Source organism: Salvelinus sp. IW2-2015, linkage group LG1, assembly GCF_002910315.2.
Source record: "Salvelinus sp. IW2-2015 linkage group LG1, ASM291031v2, whole genome shotgun sequence".
Taxonomy (NCBI): Eukaryota; Metazoa; Chordata; class Actinopteri; order Salmoniformes; family Salmonidae; genus Salvelinus; species Salvelinus sp. IW2-2015.
This window is the reverse complement of record NC_036838.1, coordinates 37,489,916-37,507,103: the sequence shown is the minus strand read 5'-3', so window position 1 is coordinate 37,507,103 and position 17,188 is coordinate 37,489,916. Positions and strand designations below refer to the sequence as shown.

Genomic DNA, 17,188 nt, shown 5'->3' with positions numbered 1-17,188 from the left:
CGTAATTTCACAGCAGCAGTCAGTGATTAGAAGTTAAGTAAAACCCCAAGTTAAGTAAAACCTCCACTCTGCAGCTTTTGGCTGCAGAGTGGAGAAACACCCAGCCTGGGTTGTGGTTACCTAGCAGAGTGGTCAGAACCTTCAACATGCCCACTTATCCTGTTTGGGACCATTTTGGTCAGGGTATACTGTAAACAACAGCTATCTGGGATGGCTTGAGTCTGATCAACATGGTCAACATGCCTTTCTTAAGAGCAGTGAAGTGTTAAAACGTTATTTAAAAAAATCTACACATACTGTAAAAGCCTTGTGCATTCGTCTAAGAAGACATTACTCAAATCAAATTTTAGTTGTCTGTTATCATGGTCTGTCCAACCCTAATGGGAGTTGTTAGTGGTATCAGTGTTCCCCTAGGATTTTTTTCAGCAGCGGTGTCAGAGTTAGCTGGTGGGGGTCTTCCTGGGGTCTTCCATCTAGGGTGTGGGGGCTTCCTGGGGCATACATCTATACATATATATATATATATATATATACAGTGGCAAGAAAACGTACGTGAACCCTTTGGAAATACCTGGATTTCTGTATAAATTGGTAGTAAAATTTGATCTGATCTTCATCTAGGTCACAACAATAGACAAACACAGTCTACTTAAACTAACAAAACACAAAAAACACACCGTGTAAACATTCACAGTGCAGGGTGGAAAAAGTATGTGAACCCTTGGATTTAATAACTGGTTGACCGTCCTTTGGCAGCAATAACCTCAACCAAACGTTTTCTGTAGTTGTGGATCAGACCCTCATAACGGTCAGGAGGATTTTTGGATCCTTCCTCTTTACAAAACTGTTTCAGTTCAGCAATATTCTTGGGATGTCTGGTGGGAACTGCTCTCTTGAGGTCATGCCACAGCATCTCAATAGTGTTGAGGTCAGGACTCTGACTGGGCCACTCCAGAAGGCGTATTTTCTTCTGTTGAACCCATTCTGTTGTTGATTTACTTCTGTGTTTTGGATCGTTGTCCTGTTGCATCACTCAACTTCTGTTGAGCTTCAATTGGCGGACAGATAGCCTAACATTCTCCTGAAAAATGTCTTGATAAACTTGGTAATTCATTTTCCATCGATGATAGCAAGCTGTCGAGGCCCTGAGGCAGCAAAGCAGCCCCAAACCATGATGCTCCCTCCACCATACTTTACAGTTGGGATGAGATTTCGATGTTGGTGTGCTGTGCCTTCTTTTCTCCACAGATAGTGTTGCGTGTTCCTTCCAGTTGGTGTGCCACTCAAGGACATTCAGAGACTTGTCCCGAAGCCACTCCTGCATTGTCTTGGTTGTGTCCTTAGGGTTGTTGTCCTGTTGGAATGTGAACCTTCACCACAGTCTGAGGTCCTGAGCGCTCTGGAGCAGGTTTTCATCAAGGATCTCTCTGTGCTTTGCTCCATTCATCTTTCCCCTAGATCCTGACTTGTCTTACAGTCCCTGCCACTGAAAAACATCCCCACAGCATGATGCTGCCACCACCATGATTCACCGTAGGGATGGTGCCAGGTTTCCTCCAGACGTGACGCTTGACATTCAGGCGAAAGAGTTCAATATTGGTTTCATCAGACCAGAGAATCTTGTTTCTACTGGTCTCAGAGTCTTTAAGTGCGTTTTGGCAAACTCCAAGCAGGCTTTCATGTGCCTTTTACTGAGGTGTGGKTTCTGTCTGGCCACTCTACCATAAAGGCCTGKTTGGTGGAGGGCTGCAGAGATGGTTGTCCTTCTGGAAGGTTCTCCCATCTACGCAGAGGAACTCTGGAGTGCTGTGAGAGTGTCCATCGGGTTCTTGGTCACCTCCCTGACCAAGGCCCTTCTCCCCCCTATTGCTTAGTTTGGCTGGGTAGCAAGCTCTAGGAAGAGTCTTGATGGTTCCAAACTTCTTCCATTTACGAATGATGGCGGCCACTGTGTTCTTGGGGACCTTCAATGCAGCAGAAATGTTTTGGTAACCTTCCCAGATCTGTGCCTCGAAACAATCCTGTCTCGGAGCTCTACGGACAATTCCTTCGACCTCTTGGCTTGGTTTTTGATCTGACATGCACTGTCAACTGTGGAACCTTATATAGACTGGTGTGTGCCTTTCCAAATCATGTCCAATCAATTGAATTTACCACAGGTGGACTCCAATCAAGTTGTAGAAACATCTCATGGATGATCTATTGGAAACAGGATGCACCTGTGCTCAATTTCTAGTCTCATAGCAAAGGGTCTGAATACTTATGTAAATAACGTATTTCTGTTTTTTATATTTAATAAACGTGCAAACATTTCTAAAAACCTGTTTTTAGCTTTGTCATTATGGGGTATTGTGTTCAGATTGTTGAGAAAAAATAATATTTMATCTCTTTTAGAATAAGGCTGTTACGTAACAAAATGTGGAAAAAGTAAAGTGGATTGAGAATACTTTCCGAATGTACTGTATTTTTTTGTTTTGTTGCAGTGGCAGTGAAAAAAAAAATGAAATCTGTCTCTCTATCTCTCTTCTTGCTTCTCCTTCATTTTGGAAGAAATTAATTTGTTCAAAACTGTTCAACTATTATCTTTCTCTCTCTTTTCAGTCAACTACTTACCATGTGTTATGCACGGCAATGCTAGCTAGCTGTAGCTTATGCTTTCAGTACTAGATTCCTTATCTGATCCTTTGATTGGGTGGACAACATGTCAGTTCATGCTGCAAGAGCTCTGATATGTTGGAGGACGTCCTCCGGAAGTTGTTATAATTACTGTGTAAGTCTATGGAATTGGGTGAGAACCATGAGCCTCCTAGGTTTTGTTTTGAAGTCAATGTACCCAGAGGAGGATGGAAGCTAGCTGTGCTCCGGCTACACCATGGTGCTACCCCACAGAGTGCTGTTGAGGCTACTGTAGACCTTCATTACAAAACAGTGTGCTGTGCTATTTGGTGACAAGTGAATCTTTTTAGTATAGTTTTATCTAAAAAGGATAACTTTTTAAATGTTTTACAATTTACATTTTTATGAAATTCACTGAGGATGGTCCTCCCTTTCCTCTTCTGAGGAGCCTCCAATGGTACACAAAAGCCCCAAAACAAAGTGATAATTTATGTAGGATGGGGAGTCTGTAATCAGGGCCCCCTGTCTGTAATTGGGGCCCACCCAAGACCCAAGTCACAGACAGGTCCAGCAGCTGCTGTTGAACAAAAACACACTCTCCTGTCATTATCAATCAAGGCTCTCTCCCTTTCTCTAACTCGCTCTCCTTTTCATTCATTCACCCCTCTCTCTCTCTCTCTCTCTCGCTCTCTCTACCGATTTTCCCGCAATAGGGGCTTTTCTCAAAGTGTTTCATTAGATAGCCTAACTCTGCTACCAGCCCACCACCATGGCACAGTAACCTAATATGTCTATCTGCTCCCCTACTCAGAGTAATTAGATTTTCTATATAATCCCTCTCCCCTCTGCCCCCATCCCCTTTCTCTCCAGATGGACCCGGTACAGAAGGCAGTGATGAACCACACCTTCGGCCCCCCCATGATGAAGACCAAACGACCCATCATCTCCTGCAACGTCTGCCAGATCCGCTTCAACTCAGAGGTAAGCTAGAAAGGCACGATCCATTCATCTATCCATCCCTCCATCCACACATTTACCAGGCCTTCTATCTTAGTATTCCACACATCTATCTATGGACTACATCATAACCTGATGTAATGTCAGTGATTGACTGTACTGCTGGAGCAGGTGTCAGGTCAGAACTGTGTCTGTGATTTCTAGGCTCCACTTTTAGCCTTTGGGCAGCCCTGCTTATCTTACATTTTGCTGGCACTTCCCAGAAAGGAGTTATGAATATTATGCAACTGTGTTCTGGGAGGCTAGGGAACGAGAGACCAGGGGCCTGAGATGTTGAGGTTGGATTGTGTGAGTGAGTAACTGTGGGGATGTCTTAGAGAGGAAACACACTAGAACAACAACCGAGTGCTTCTGATATAACGGATAGAAAACAATAGGACAGTGCATCATGGGGAGGGTCGTGATAGAGGGCTTGTGAAGGGTAATTGAGGGTGAATTACACAAAGCACATTCCAGCATATCAGTCTTGGGACAGGGCACCAACCCAAAAATAGGATGACTGAGGGAGCGTAACTAAAGAATGAAGTGGTTCAACTGAAGAGGGGGTTTAAGTGTCCCCATAAATCTGCCAGCGGTGTTTACTGATACTTTCACAGTTGAAAAACAAATAAATCATAAGATATATATCCACAACAGTTCTTTGGCTCCAGGGCTGGGCTAATTAGCATGATACAACCATGGTGTGTGTGTGTGTGTGTGTGTGTGTGTGTGTGTGTGTGTGTGTGTGGTGGTGCCTTTCTTTGACCTGAATTCGCAATTTCTATAATTACCCGACCCTAACTCTGTCTACCAGCCGGACCACCCATGTCAACCAAGTATATAACCATAATTTATGATTTGTCTGGCAGACAGTCTCGTGATCGGCCTTACTCACGAGTCACGATTCAGAATTTTCTTTGACTAGCAATCCCTACATCTTCACAGCTTGTCCCCACATATCCCCTTCTCTCGTACCAGATGATTTTGAGTGTGTGTTCACTTTCAAGCCTTTTACCATCCTCTGAGTTTAGCTAAATTCTTAGTTTACTAGAACTTAGAGCCAGTACTGAGTGACAGAAAATGCAAGTCCCAGGGTGTTTTCTCACTTTGTTCCGCCAATGTGTGTGAACTCAGTGCAGTACTCGCTTAATTTTGTTCCAGTGTGAACACTCCAAAAGGAACTCAGACCCTTCAAAAGACCCCCGAAATTCCACAGTCTGCTTCCCTTGTGTTTGTAAGGGCAATGTTGAACACCAAAAAGCTCCCAGGTTTAGCTTGTTCATTGCTGTCCCGCACCACACCGTAGACTACTAGCAACACTGTCACCTGCCAAACCACTCACCATTGGTGCCACAATCTAGAGGAGAAGCATGACTTGTCGCCCACACCGATGCATGGTTATGTGAAAAGAACGGTGCTGTTTTTTGTTTATGGGCCTCATTGATTATCCAAATTTAAGGATGCACAGAAATTCCAAAACGTGTGGAGTAGTTCAGATTATTTGTTTTTGAATACTCAATCTAAGACGGGGGAAAAGAACCCCCATAGCAAGTCTTCTGCGATGTCATACCATGTCGTGAGGCGCATGATGGCACAGGGCATTCAGACTCAGAACCAGGAATAGGAGAGCGGTCAACGAACAAGAGGCGACCCAACAAGCAAGGGCAGTCCAGCTATTACATCTAAGTCACAGGCGCTAGGACATGAGACACAAGGCATAACACACCACGATCGAGGCACGGCCTTTATGAACGCAGGGACAATAACATAAGCTGAATCTTAGAGACGTAGCGTACTCACACAGATCTAATCTATGGACTAAAGGACAGAAGTCAATAAACACTAATACAGAAAATATACGAGGAATATGGATGGTACCATGGCTAGAGGATGGCAGAGGTGTCAAGGTCCAGAATGTGTCTGAGCATAAACAAGATCTATACTAGAAGCTCACTGTAAATAGCCGTTTGGGAGGCACCTAAGTCTAGAATCTTACAATTTTGCTGGCAAGCAGTGCCAAGAAAGAAGAGGAATATGAAATGGACATATTAAAGTGGCAACGTGTGGTAACTGGAGCAGAAGCAACGGAGAAACAGAGAGAGCCAGTGACGGCGAGATGTTGAGATATGGATGATAGTGGTGGAAGATAGAGGAAAAGAGAGAGGTACTAGAGAGACCGGAGGCCTGAGATGGAGTGAGATGTGATGAGTGAGTATAACTGTGGGGAATGATCTTACGAGAGGGAAAACACACTAGAGACAACAACCGAGTGCTTCTGATATAACGGATAGAAAACAATAGGACAGTGATCATGGGGAGGGTCGTGATAGAGGGTTGTGAAGGGTAATTGAGGGTGAATTAACAAAGCACATTCCAGCATATCAGTCTTGGACAGGGCACCAACCAAAAAAGGATGACTGAGGGAGCGATAACTAAAGAATGAAGTGTTCAACTGAATGAGGGGTTTAAGTGTCCATAAATCTGCCAGCGGTGTTACTGATACTTTCACAGTTGAAAAACAAATAAATCATAAGATTATAATCCACAACAAGTTCTTTGGCTCAGGGCTGGGCTAATTAGCATATACAACCATGGTGTGGTGTGTGTGTGTTGTGTGTGTGTGGTGTGTGTGTGTGTGTGTGTGTGTGTGTGTGTGTGTGTGGGTGTGTGTGTGGTGTGTGTGTGTGTGTGTGTGAGTGATGTGTGGTGTGGTGTGTGTGTTCTGTGTGTGTGTGTGGTGTGTGTTGTGGTGGTGTTGTGTGTGTGTGTGTCGGTGCGGGTGTGCGCCGGCGTGGATGTAGCTGGCCCTGGGAGATTACTCTAGTGTTTGTTCCATCGGGCATGGAAAAGTGATTAGGATCTCGGTGAGTGTTCTGCACACATTCCAATAGAGAGAGGGGGTCTACAGTGATAGGTGCTTTTGACACTGACTGCCTTCTGAAAACGTCATAAAGGAACAGAAGACTCTCAGCTCTGTCACACAATTGAATGTGAAGTCCTCACATTATCCACATGGCTCAGTTGTAGAATGGCATGTCTTTATGTGTATATTGTACTGTAACACAAAATTAATGTCGCCTCCTCTTCCTTTCTATATGGTCTCTTCAACCTTGTAAACAGAATGTGGAGATATGGTCATATCTGAGGCAAAGCCTGATTTTCTGTTTTATATATACCACTTCCCCTTCCGAACACTTACCCCTAGCCTGTCTCCTCCCATATCACCCTTCCCCCCACCTTCACCATCGTTCCATTCCACACCAGATGTGAATGTTGGATGCACCATTAAGCATAGTAGTAGAGTAACTGCTTTCCTCATGAGACGATCAGAAAGGTTCATGTATAGTTTATTTGTTCTATCGTGTATTCTTTGCCTTTGATTTTTTGTATTTTTTGTTTGTTTGGTGCACAGATAATGAGTTACACTATATATTTTGGTTTTCAAATGGGGTTATTCTAATTATTTATTCAGTCCCAGAAAACATTACTATATTAATTGCCGTGTGTATGTTTTCAGATTTATTTTACTGATAATAATTTGGAGCAGCAAATGGGGTAACAACTGTATTTAGCTTGGGAGGGTTGGGGATTCTATTACAATCACATACTCGCTGAAACGTCGTACAGAGATTTCGCCATAGGAAATCTTAAAGAGTCATTCCGATTGAGCCGACATTGCAGCGTTAGACGTAACTGTGAGTTATCTGGTGATATGGATTGAGATATAGACCTTGGTTAGTAATGTTCACTGGTATATACTTACATAAGTTTTTTGTAGTGGTGTTACAATGCAGGTATATAGAGTACAGCCCAGGGTGAACAGTTGTCCACAATAGCATGGACTGAAGGAGTAATCCCTAAAACATAAAAGCTCTCGTGCATCAGGGAAAATCCAGTGTTTATGGATGATGCTGTCACTCTTAAGCCAAACACAAAGTACACACAAGATGCAAAAAGATACGACGGACATGCCAATGAAGTAAACAGTAAATACACTTTTCAAGGAAAGGCCGGTGGAGTGGACGGATGCGAGAAAGAGCAGGACGGGCGATCTTCAGAAATCCACATAAACAGCTGGCCACCGGCTAAGCTGGGGAGGGGCTCATGACCTATATCCGTATCGGAGGGGGAAAGGGAGGGGATGCTTGAGATATCTAATCTAACAGTAACCCCACATCCGCGATACGACAACCCTGCTCAACGAATAGGTGCACTCCTGAGATGATTAGGAATGGATACAATGGCTACGCTAAAGACGCCCGGGAAACTCGCCGTGGACCAGTCCTACATCACCCACCTAACCAGAGAGGGACCCAATGTGAGATGGGTCCCACGTGCGTAACCTCTAAGTGGTGGTTGAGGGTGTCAGTTCTGCTCTTCTCTACCCCACGTCCCCGTGGACCCCATGACCTACTCACATGTCTTACCTCTACTGCGTTAGGTTGTCAATGCTCTAACCCCCTAACCCAGCGGCATCTACAGCCAATCACGACTCTCACATCGGTAGATCCATTTTCTACCTCTATGTGTAGGTGTACACTGCTCTAACCCACTCCCGGGGACCCCCTCTCACATGGTTCTACTCTCGTGATAGATGGTTAGTGTGGTGTTCCACTGCCGCTCGGTGGAGACGGCCTCCACTTAGTTCCCAGCCAGTGACACCCGAACCATACGAGTAGATGGCCCACCACCCTTGCGATCGAGCATGCGTCTACCTCTGAGAGGACATGGTTAAAGTGTCAGGGTGCTCTAGGACCCCACTCCTGGAACCCCCTCTCTCACAATGGTCACCCTCTAGTAAGTCGTCACTGCTCTACCCAGCGGGTCCCGTGGACCCCCTCGCACATGGTCTACCTCTTGGTTAAGTGTGTCACTGCGGCTAACCCCACTCCCGTTGGACCCCTCTCACATGTCTACCTCTATTGGTTAGACAGTGTCACTGCTCTAACCCCACTCCCGTGGACCCCCTCTCACATGGGTCTACCTCTATGGTTAAGTGTCACTGCTCTAACCTCACTCCGCATGACCCCTCTTCCAACATGGTCACCTCTGATGGTTAGTGTCACTGCTCTAACCCCACTGCCCGTGGACCCCCTCTCACCATGGGTGCTACCTCTATGGTTAACTTTCACTCTCTAAACCCACTCCCGTGGACCCCCTCTCACATGTTTCTACCTCTTCCTGTTAATTGTCATGGGTGGGAGCAATGAGTGGGTGAGTAGGAGGGAAGGGATGTGTGCCATGACACCAACCATAGAGTAGACCATGTATATGAAACCGAAGAGGGTCCACGGAGTGGGGTAGAGCGAGTGACCAGCCTAAACTAAGGTAACCCAGAGTAGAGGGTCCACGGAGTGTAGAGCCAAGTGACTACATAGAGGTAACCATGTAAGTGAGAGGGGGCCCGGGATGTTTTTTTGGTATAATAGACGAGTGAACCTAACCATAGAGGGGGTCGACCATGTGGAGAGGGTCCACCCAAGAGTGGGGTTAGAGCAGTGACAACGTAAGTCATAGAGGTAGAACATTAGAAGAGGGTCACAGGATGGTAGAGCCTAGTGACACCTACCTTAGAGAGACATTGTGAGAGGGTCCAAGGAGTGGGGGTTAGAGGCAGTACACCTAATCATAGATTAACATTGAGAGGGTCCACCAGGAGTAGAGCGGAACACTAATCAATGAGAGTAGACCAAAGTGAGAGGGGGTCCACAGGGAGTGGGTAGAAAGGAAACCTAAATAGAGGTTAGACATGTTGATGAGGTCCACCGGGATTAGAGAGTGAACACGTAACATAGAGGTTTAGACCCAGTGAGAGGGTGCCCACGGACTGCTCTAACGCCCACTGCCCGCTGGACCCCCTCAACGATGGTCTATCCTCTATGTCGTAGAGTGTCACTGCACAACCCCACTCCCGTGACCCCCTTCACATGGTCTACCTCTATGTTTTAAGTGTCACAGTTCTAACCCCCACTCCCGTGGACCCCCCCCTCTCAAAACATTGGTCTACCTCTATGTTAGGGTCAGCTGTTTCTACCCATCCCGTGGACCCCCTCTCACATGGTCTACCGCTATGTTAGGTGTTCACTGCTCTAACCCCACTCCCGGTGGAACCGCTTTCCTCTCACATGGTCTACCTCTACTGGTTAGGTGTCAGCTGCGTCGTAACCCCCACTCCCGTGGACCCCTCTCTCACATGTGACTCGAATCTTACCTCGTAGTAGCAGTTAGGGATGTCATTAACCATACGAGGTGCATCTAACCCCCACTACCTGGGACCCCTCTCACATGCGTCTACCTCTATGATTAGTGTCACTGCTCTAACCCCACTCCAGACATGATTGGACCCCTCTCAACATGGTTCTAGACCTCTATTGAATTAGTGAATCCACTGCGTCTGAACGCCTCACTACCGTGTGACCCGCCTGGCTCACATGAAGTGTGAGTCTACCTCACCTATGGTTAGGGTGTCTATTTATTTCCTTTTTCTGACATCACCTGCTCTAACTCCCATCTCAACTGTGAACCCCCCTCTCACTTCCAAATGGGCGACCGAGTAACACCCTATGTTCACAATTAGGTGTCACTGCTCTAACCCCCACTCCTGTGACCCCTCTCACTATGGTCTTCTACCTCTGATGTTGGAGGTGTCACTGCACTCTAACCCCACTTCCTGTGACCCCCTCTCACAGGGATCTACCTCTATGGATTAGGGTGTCAACGGCTCTAAGCCCCACTCCTGTGACCCCCCTCACATTGGTCTTACCTCTATGGTTAGGCTTCCACTGCTCTAACCCCCACTGCCTGTAGGACCCCCTCCACATGGTCCTACCCTCTATGGTTAATTTTAAGACCATGTGTGAATCGATCGGGGGTTGTCACTGCCCTCGACAACGCGCACTCCCAGTTGGACCCCCTCTCACATGGGTTCTAGTACAGGCCTAGTATGACAGCCGTTAATAAACCATAGAAGGTGTGTCTAAGACCTGAGGCTGGTACTAACCACCACTCCCGATGGACCCCCTCTCACATGGGAAGGGTCTACCTTCTATGGTGTAAGTGTCACTTGCTCTAACTCACTCCCGGCGCCACGGGATGGGTTAGAGCCACTACAGTGACACCTAACCCATAGATGGGTATGACCATGGGGAGAGGCGTGGTCCCCGGGAGGGGGGTAGCTAGCCGTCGGACCCCCTCCACATGGTCTACCTCTAGTATGAGCATATAGGCCCTGTTCACTTAGCCTCCCCTATACCACCGAACTGCCCGTGGACTTCCCGCATCAAGGGACAGGATCACGATGGGTCGTCTCCACCAAGACCTCTATGGGTTAAAAGTTTGTCAGCTGCTGGCTATTACCCCACTCCCGTGGACCCCCTCTCACATTAGGTCTACACGCTCAGTGATCACCTAACCCAATGAAAGTGAAGGTGTTCACTGCTCTATAAACCCCACGCGACGTCCGTAGGTGGAGGGACCCCCCGCCTGCGTCACCCATCACCAGGGTCACCTCTCATGAGTATGATTAGGTGAAGAATGTCACTGCTCTAAGACCCCCACTTCTGTGGACCCCCTCTCACATGGTCTACCTCTATGGTTAAGGAGGCGTATCAATACTAGCATCTCATTTTAAAAACCCGCAGCTCCTGTGGACGACCGCCTACACTTCGTCACGAATGGGAGTCTACGCTCGTTCCATGCTCTAAAGGGTGCAAGGTGCTGTGCTGCTAGACCCCAATCCTGGCCCCCCTAGTGGACACCTCTAACCAATTGTCGTACAAAACATCTATGGTTACGGGTGTCCCACTGCTCTTAAAACCCCGACTCCAGTGTGCAGACCCCCTCTCACGATGCGGTCTACCGTCTTATGGCCTTACAAGCTGTGTCAGGCGTGCTCTAACCCCACTCCCGTGGACCCCCTCTCACATGTTACCCTCTATGGTTAAGTGTCACCACTGCTCTAACCCCACTCCCGTGGACCCCCTCTCACATGTAGTTGCGGACCTGCTATGGTTTAAGAGTTCGTTAGAAGCCTGCTCTAACCTACACTCCCGGGACACCCCTCTCACCATGGCTACAGTGCTCCTAACTGCAAGTACTTAAGCCATTAGACGGTTAGGACCATGTGAGTTGGTCAGGCGTGGTCTCCACAGGACTGGGGTTTAGAGTACACAGTGACCACCCTACACTCACCTCAGAGTTAGGAACCGGCAGACCATCCGTCGGAGAGGGCGTTCCCAAACCAGGAGTGAGGGTAGAGCCCCCTCAGTTACACCTCTACATTCATAGATGGTAGGGATCCATGTGATACAGTGTCGAAGGGGGTTCCCACAGAGAGTGTGGTTATTACAGTGACACTCCTAACATAGAAGGTAAACCCACTCGAGAGCGTCCACCAGAGGAGTGGGGCTAGAGTGCCCCAGTGGACCCACCTGAATCTAGAGGGCTGAAAACATGTGTGAAGCAGCAGTCACAGGCGCAGTTGGCGTAGAGCCCAGTACAACCTAACCCATTACCTGAGAGCATAGCACCATGTGAATAGGGGGTCCACCGGAGTGGGGTTTAGCGCCCCAATCGACACCTTTCAATCCCCAATAGACTGGAGTTAAGAACAGGTGGAAGAATGGGGTCCAACCCGGTGGAGTTCGGGTTAAACAGCAATCGAAACCCGTACCTCTAGAGAGGTCAGCCCATGGCCTCTCGAACATGGCGAGGGCACGGGATGCAGGGTACCTTCTAGAAGCTCGCGTTAGGTGTCACTTGACCTCAACTGCCCACTCCCAACGTAGGCATCCCTCCTCCACACCATAAGGAGGTCGACCTCTATGGTATTAAAGGCATGTTGTCGACTGCTCTAACCCTCACTCCCGTGGGGACCCCGCGTCTCAACCCATGCGTCTACGCTCGTAAATGGTTAGTGTCATCGCTTCTGAAGCCCTACGTTGGAACCCCTATCTCAACCATTTAGGAGGTAGCACCAAACCTCTATGATTAGGTGTCACCTGCTCTAACCCCCACTCCTGTGGACCCCCTCTCACATGGTTCTACCTCTCTATAGACTTGCAGAGAGGTGTTCTCCAAACGACGGCGAGTGGGGTTAGACAGTGACACGAAAACCATAGAGTATAGACCATGTGAGGGGTCCACAGGAGTGGGGTTAGAGCAGGACAACCTAACCATAGAGTTAGTTAGACCATGTGAGAGGGTCCACAGGAGGGTTAGAGCCAGTGACACTAATCATAGAAGTTAGACCATGTGTGAGGAGAGGGTCCACAAGGAGGGGGTTAGAAGCATACACTCCCTAACCCATAGAGTAGGACCATGCTGAGAGCGGCGGTCCACAGGAGTGGGAGTTAGAGCGTGACACCTTAAATTAGAGGTATAAGAAAATGTGGAAAGGGTCACAGATTAGAGCAGGGACACCTAACCATAGAGGTAGGACCATGTGAGAGGGGGTCCCACAGAAGTGCGGGTTAGAAGCAGGACCACCTAATCCATAGAGTAGGACCCATGTGAGAACGCTGGGCGTCTGAACCCCGTACTCCCCACTCCGAAGGGATGTGTGGGACCCCCTCTTCACATCTGGAGTGTCGTTAGAGTCTCTACCTCTAATGTGAACCAACCTGAAATGCCATAAGGGACGCTCAAGGAACTGCAGCTTCTAGGCCCAGACTCCTGTGAGACAACCCCGCCTCAAATAGGTTACCTCCTAAATGATTAGAGTAGTCACGTGCGTCTAAAACCCCACTCCTGTGGACCCCCTCTCACATGGAGATCTACCTCTAATGGTTAAAAGTGTTTCAACTGCTCTAACACCGGGAAACTCCTGTGGACCGCGCCTCTCACATGTTCCTACCTCTGATGAATACAGGTGTCACTGCCGTCTAACCCCAACTCGGCGTGTAGGTGGGACCCCACTGGTCGTCACACAATCCGGTCACGAAGTCTACCTCTGGATTGGATTACCGAGTTTGGAATGTGTCACTGCATCTGAACCCCCACTCCTGTGGACCCGAACCTCTCACGGGATAAGGGTCGTACGGCTCTAGGGTAATGTCACTGCTCTAACCCCACTCCCGTGGAACCCCCTCTACATGGTCTACCTCTATGACGTTAGGATTGTGTCACTGCCTACTAAACCCCACTCCCGTGGACCCCTCTCACATTGGTCTACCTCTATGTTAAGTGTCACTGCTCTAACCTCACTCCCGTGGACCCCCTCTCACATGGTCTACCTCTATGGTTAGGTGTCACTGCTTCTAACCCCACTCCCTGACCCCCTCTCACATGGTCTACCTCTCATGGTGAGTGTCATGCTCTAACCCCACTCCCGTGGACCCCCTCTCACATGGTCTACCTCTATGGGTTAGGTGTCACTGCTCTAAACCCCACTCTCCTGTGGACCCGCCTCCCTCACATGGCTCTACCTCATGTTAGTGTCACTGCTCTAACCCCACTCCTGTGGACCCCCTCTCACATGGCTCTACCTCTATGTTAGGTGCACTGCTCTAACACCCACGCCTGTGGACCCCCTCTCACATGGTCTACCTCTATGGTTAGGTGTCACTGCTGCCTAACCCCCACTCCCTGTGACCCCTCTCACATGGTCTACCTCTATGGTTAGTGTCACTGCTCTAACCCCACCCGTGGACCCCTCTCACATGGTTACCTCTATGGTTAAGTGTCACTGCTCTAACCCACTCCCGGACCCCTCTCACATGGTCTACCTCTATGGTTAAGTGTCACTGCTCTAACCCACTCCGTGACCCCTCTCACCATGGTCTACCTCTATGGTTAAGTGTCACTGCTCTAACCCACTCCCGTGGACCCCCTCTTCACATGGTCTACCTCTATGGTTAGTGTCACTGCTCTAACCCCACTCCCGTGGACCCCCTCTCACATGGTCTACCTCTTATGGTTAAGTGTCACTGCTCTAACCCCACTCCCGTGGACCCCCTCTCACATGGCTACCCTATGGTTAGTGTCACTGCTCTAACCCCACTCCCGTGGACCCCCTCTCACATGGTCTACCTCTATGGTTAAGTGTCACTGCTCTAACCCCACTCCCGTGGACCCCCTCTCACATGGTCTACCTCTAGGTTATGTCACTGCTCTAACCCCACTCCCGTGGACCCCCTCTCACATGGTCACCTCTATGGTTAAGGTGTCACTGCTCTAACCCCACTCCCGTGGACCCCCTCTCACATGGTCTACCTCTATGGTTAGGTGTCACTGCTCTAACCCCACTCCCGTGGACCCCCTCTCACATGGTCTACCTCTATGGTTAGGTGTCACTGCTCTAACCCCACTCCGTGGACCCCTCTCACATGGTCTACCTCTATGTTAGGTGTCACTGCGCTAACCCCACTCCGTGGACCCCCTCTCACATGGTCTACCTCTATGATTATGGTATCACTGCTCTAACCCCACTCCTCGTGGAACCCCCTCACATGGTCTACCTCTATGGTTAGGTGTCACTGCTCTAACCCCACTCCGTGGACCCCTCTCACATGGTCTACCTCTATGTTAGGTGTCACTGCTCTAACCCCACTCCTGTGGACCCCCTCTCACATGGTCACCTCTAGGTTAGGTGTCACTGCTCTAACCCCACTCCCGTGACCCCCTCTCACATGGTCTACCTCTATGGTTAGGTGTCACTGCTCTAACCCCACTCCCGTGGACCCCCTCTCACATGGTCTACCTCTATGGTTAGGTGTCACTGCTCTAACCCACTCCCGTGGACCCCCTCTCACATGGTCTACCTCTATGGTTAGGTGTCACTGCTCTAACCCCACTCTGGACACCCTCTCACATGGTCTACTCTATGGTTAGGTGTCACTGCTCTAAACCCCACTCCCGTGGACCCTCTCACATGGTCTACCTCTATGTTAGGTGTCACTGCCTAACCCCACTCCCGTGGACCCTCTCACATGGTCTACCTCTATGGTTAGGTGTCACTGCTCTAACCCCACTCCCGTGGACCCCCTCTCACATGGTCTACCTCTATGTAGGTGTCACTGCTCTAACCCCACTCCCGTGGACCCCCTCTCACATGGTCTACCCTATGGTTAGGTGTCACTGCTCAACCCCACTCCGTGGACCCCCTCTACATGGTCTACCTCTATGGTTAGGGTCACTGCCTTAACCCCACTCTGTGGACCCCCTCTCACATGGTCTACCTCTATGGTTAGGTGTCACTGCTCTAACCCCACTCCCGTGGACCCCCTCTCACATGGTCTACCTCTATGTTAGTGTCACTGCTCTAACCCCACTCCCCGTGGACCCCTCTTCACATGGTCTACCTCTATGGTTAGGTGTCACTGCTCTAACCCCACTCCCGTGGACCCCCTCTCACATGGTCTACCTCTATGGTTAGGTGTCACTGCTCTAACCCCACTCCGTGGACCCCTCCTTCCACATGTCTACCTCTATGGTTAGGTTCACTGCGCTTAACCCCACTCCCGTGGACCCCCTCTCACATGGTCTACCTCTATGGTTAAGTGTCACTGCTCTAACCCACTCCGTGGACCCCCTCTCACATGGTCTACCTCTATGGTTAGGTGTCACTGCTCTAACCCCACTCCCGTGACCCCTCTCCATGGTCTACCTCTATGGTTAGGGTCACTGCTCTAACCCACTCCGTGGACCCCCTCTCACATGGTCTACCTCTATGGTTAAGTGTCACTGCTCTAACCCCCACTCCGTGGACCCCCTCTCAATGGTCTACCTCTATGGTTAAGTGTCACTGCCTACCCCACTCCCTGACCCCCTTCACATGTCTACCTCTATGTTAGGTGTCACTGCCTAACCCCACTCCCTGGACCCCTCTCACATGGTCTACCTTATGGTTAGTGTCACTGCTCTAACCCCACTCCTGTGGACCCCCTCTCACATGGTCTACCTCTATGGTTAGGTGTCACGCTCTAACCCCACTCCGTGGACCCCCTCTCACATGGTCTACCTCTATGTTAGGTGTCACTGCTCTAACCCCACTCCGTGGACCCCCCTCTCACATGGTCTACCTCTATGGTTAGTGGTCACTGCTCTAACCCCACTCCTGTGACCCCCTCTCACATGGTTCTACCTCTATGGTTAGCGTGTCACTGCTCTAACCCCCACTCCTGTGGACCCCTCTCACATGTCTACCTCTATGGTTAGTGTCACTGCTCTAACCCCACTCCCGTGACCCCCTCTCACATGTCTACCTCTATGTTAGGTGGTCACTGCTCTAACCCCACTCCTGTGGACCCCCTCTCACATGGGTCTACCTCTATGTTAGGTGTCACTGCTCTAACCCACTCCCGTGGACCCCCTCTCACATGGTCTACCTCTATGGTAGTGTCACTGCTAACCCACTCCCGTGGACCTTCCTCTCACTTCACCTCTATGGTTAGTCACTTCTCTACCCACTCCCGTACCCTCTCGTCAGTACCTCTAATGGTAAGGGTCATGCTCGCTAACCCCACTCCCGTGGACTCCTCTCACATTGCGTCTACCTCTATGGTTGGTGTCACGCTCTCCTAACCCCACTCCCGTGGGACCCCCTTCTCCATGGTTCTACCTCTATGCGTTAAGTGTC

General features: G+C 49.3%; 1 protein-coding gene across 1 annotated transcript in view; it reads left to right on the top strand.

The window, feature by feature from the left end:
• The first annotated feature begins 3,486 nt into the window (after nucleotides 1–3,486).
• LOC111966826 (zinc finger protein 385A) overlaps nucleotides 3,487–17,188 on the top strand; it is a 36,273-nt gene continuing 22,571 nt past the window's right edge. Inside the window, exon 1 of the mRNA XM_023991776.2 lies at nucleotides 3,487–3,597. Coding sequence (XP_023847544.1) covers nucleotides 3,487–3,597 — 111 coding nt within the window. The remainder of the gene's footprint in view (nucleotides 3,598–17,188) is intronic.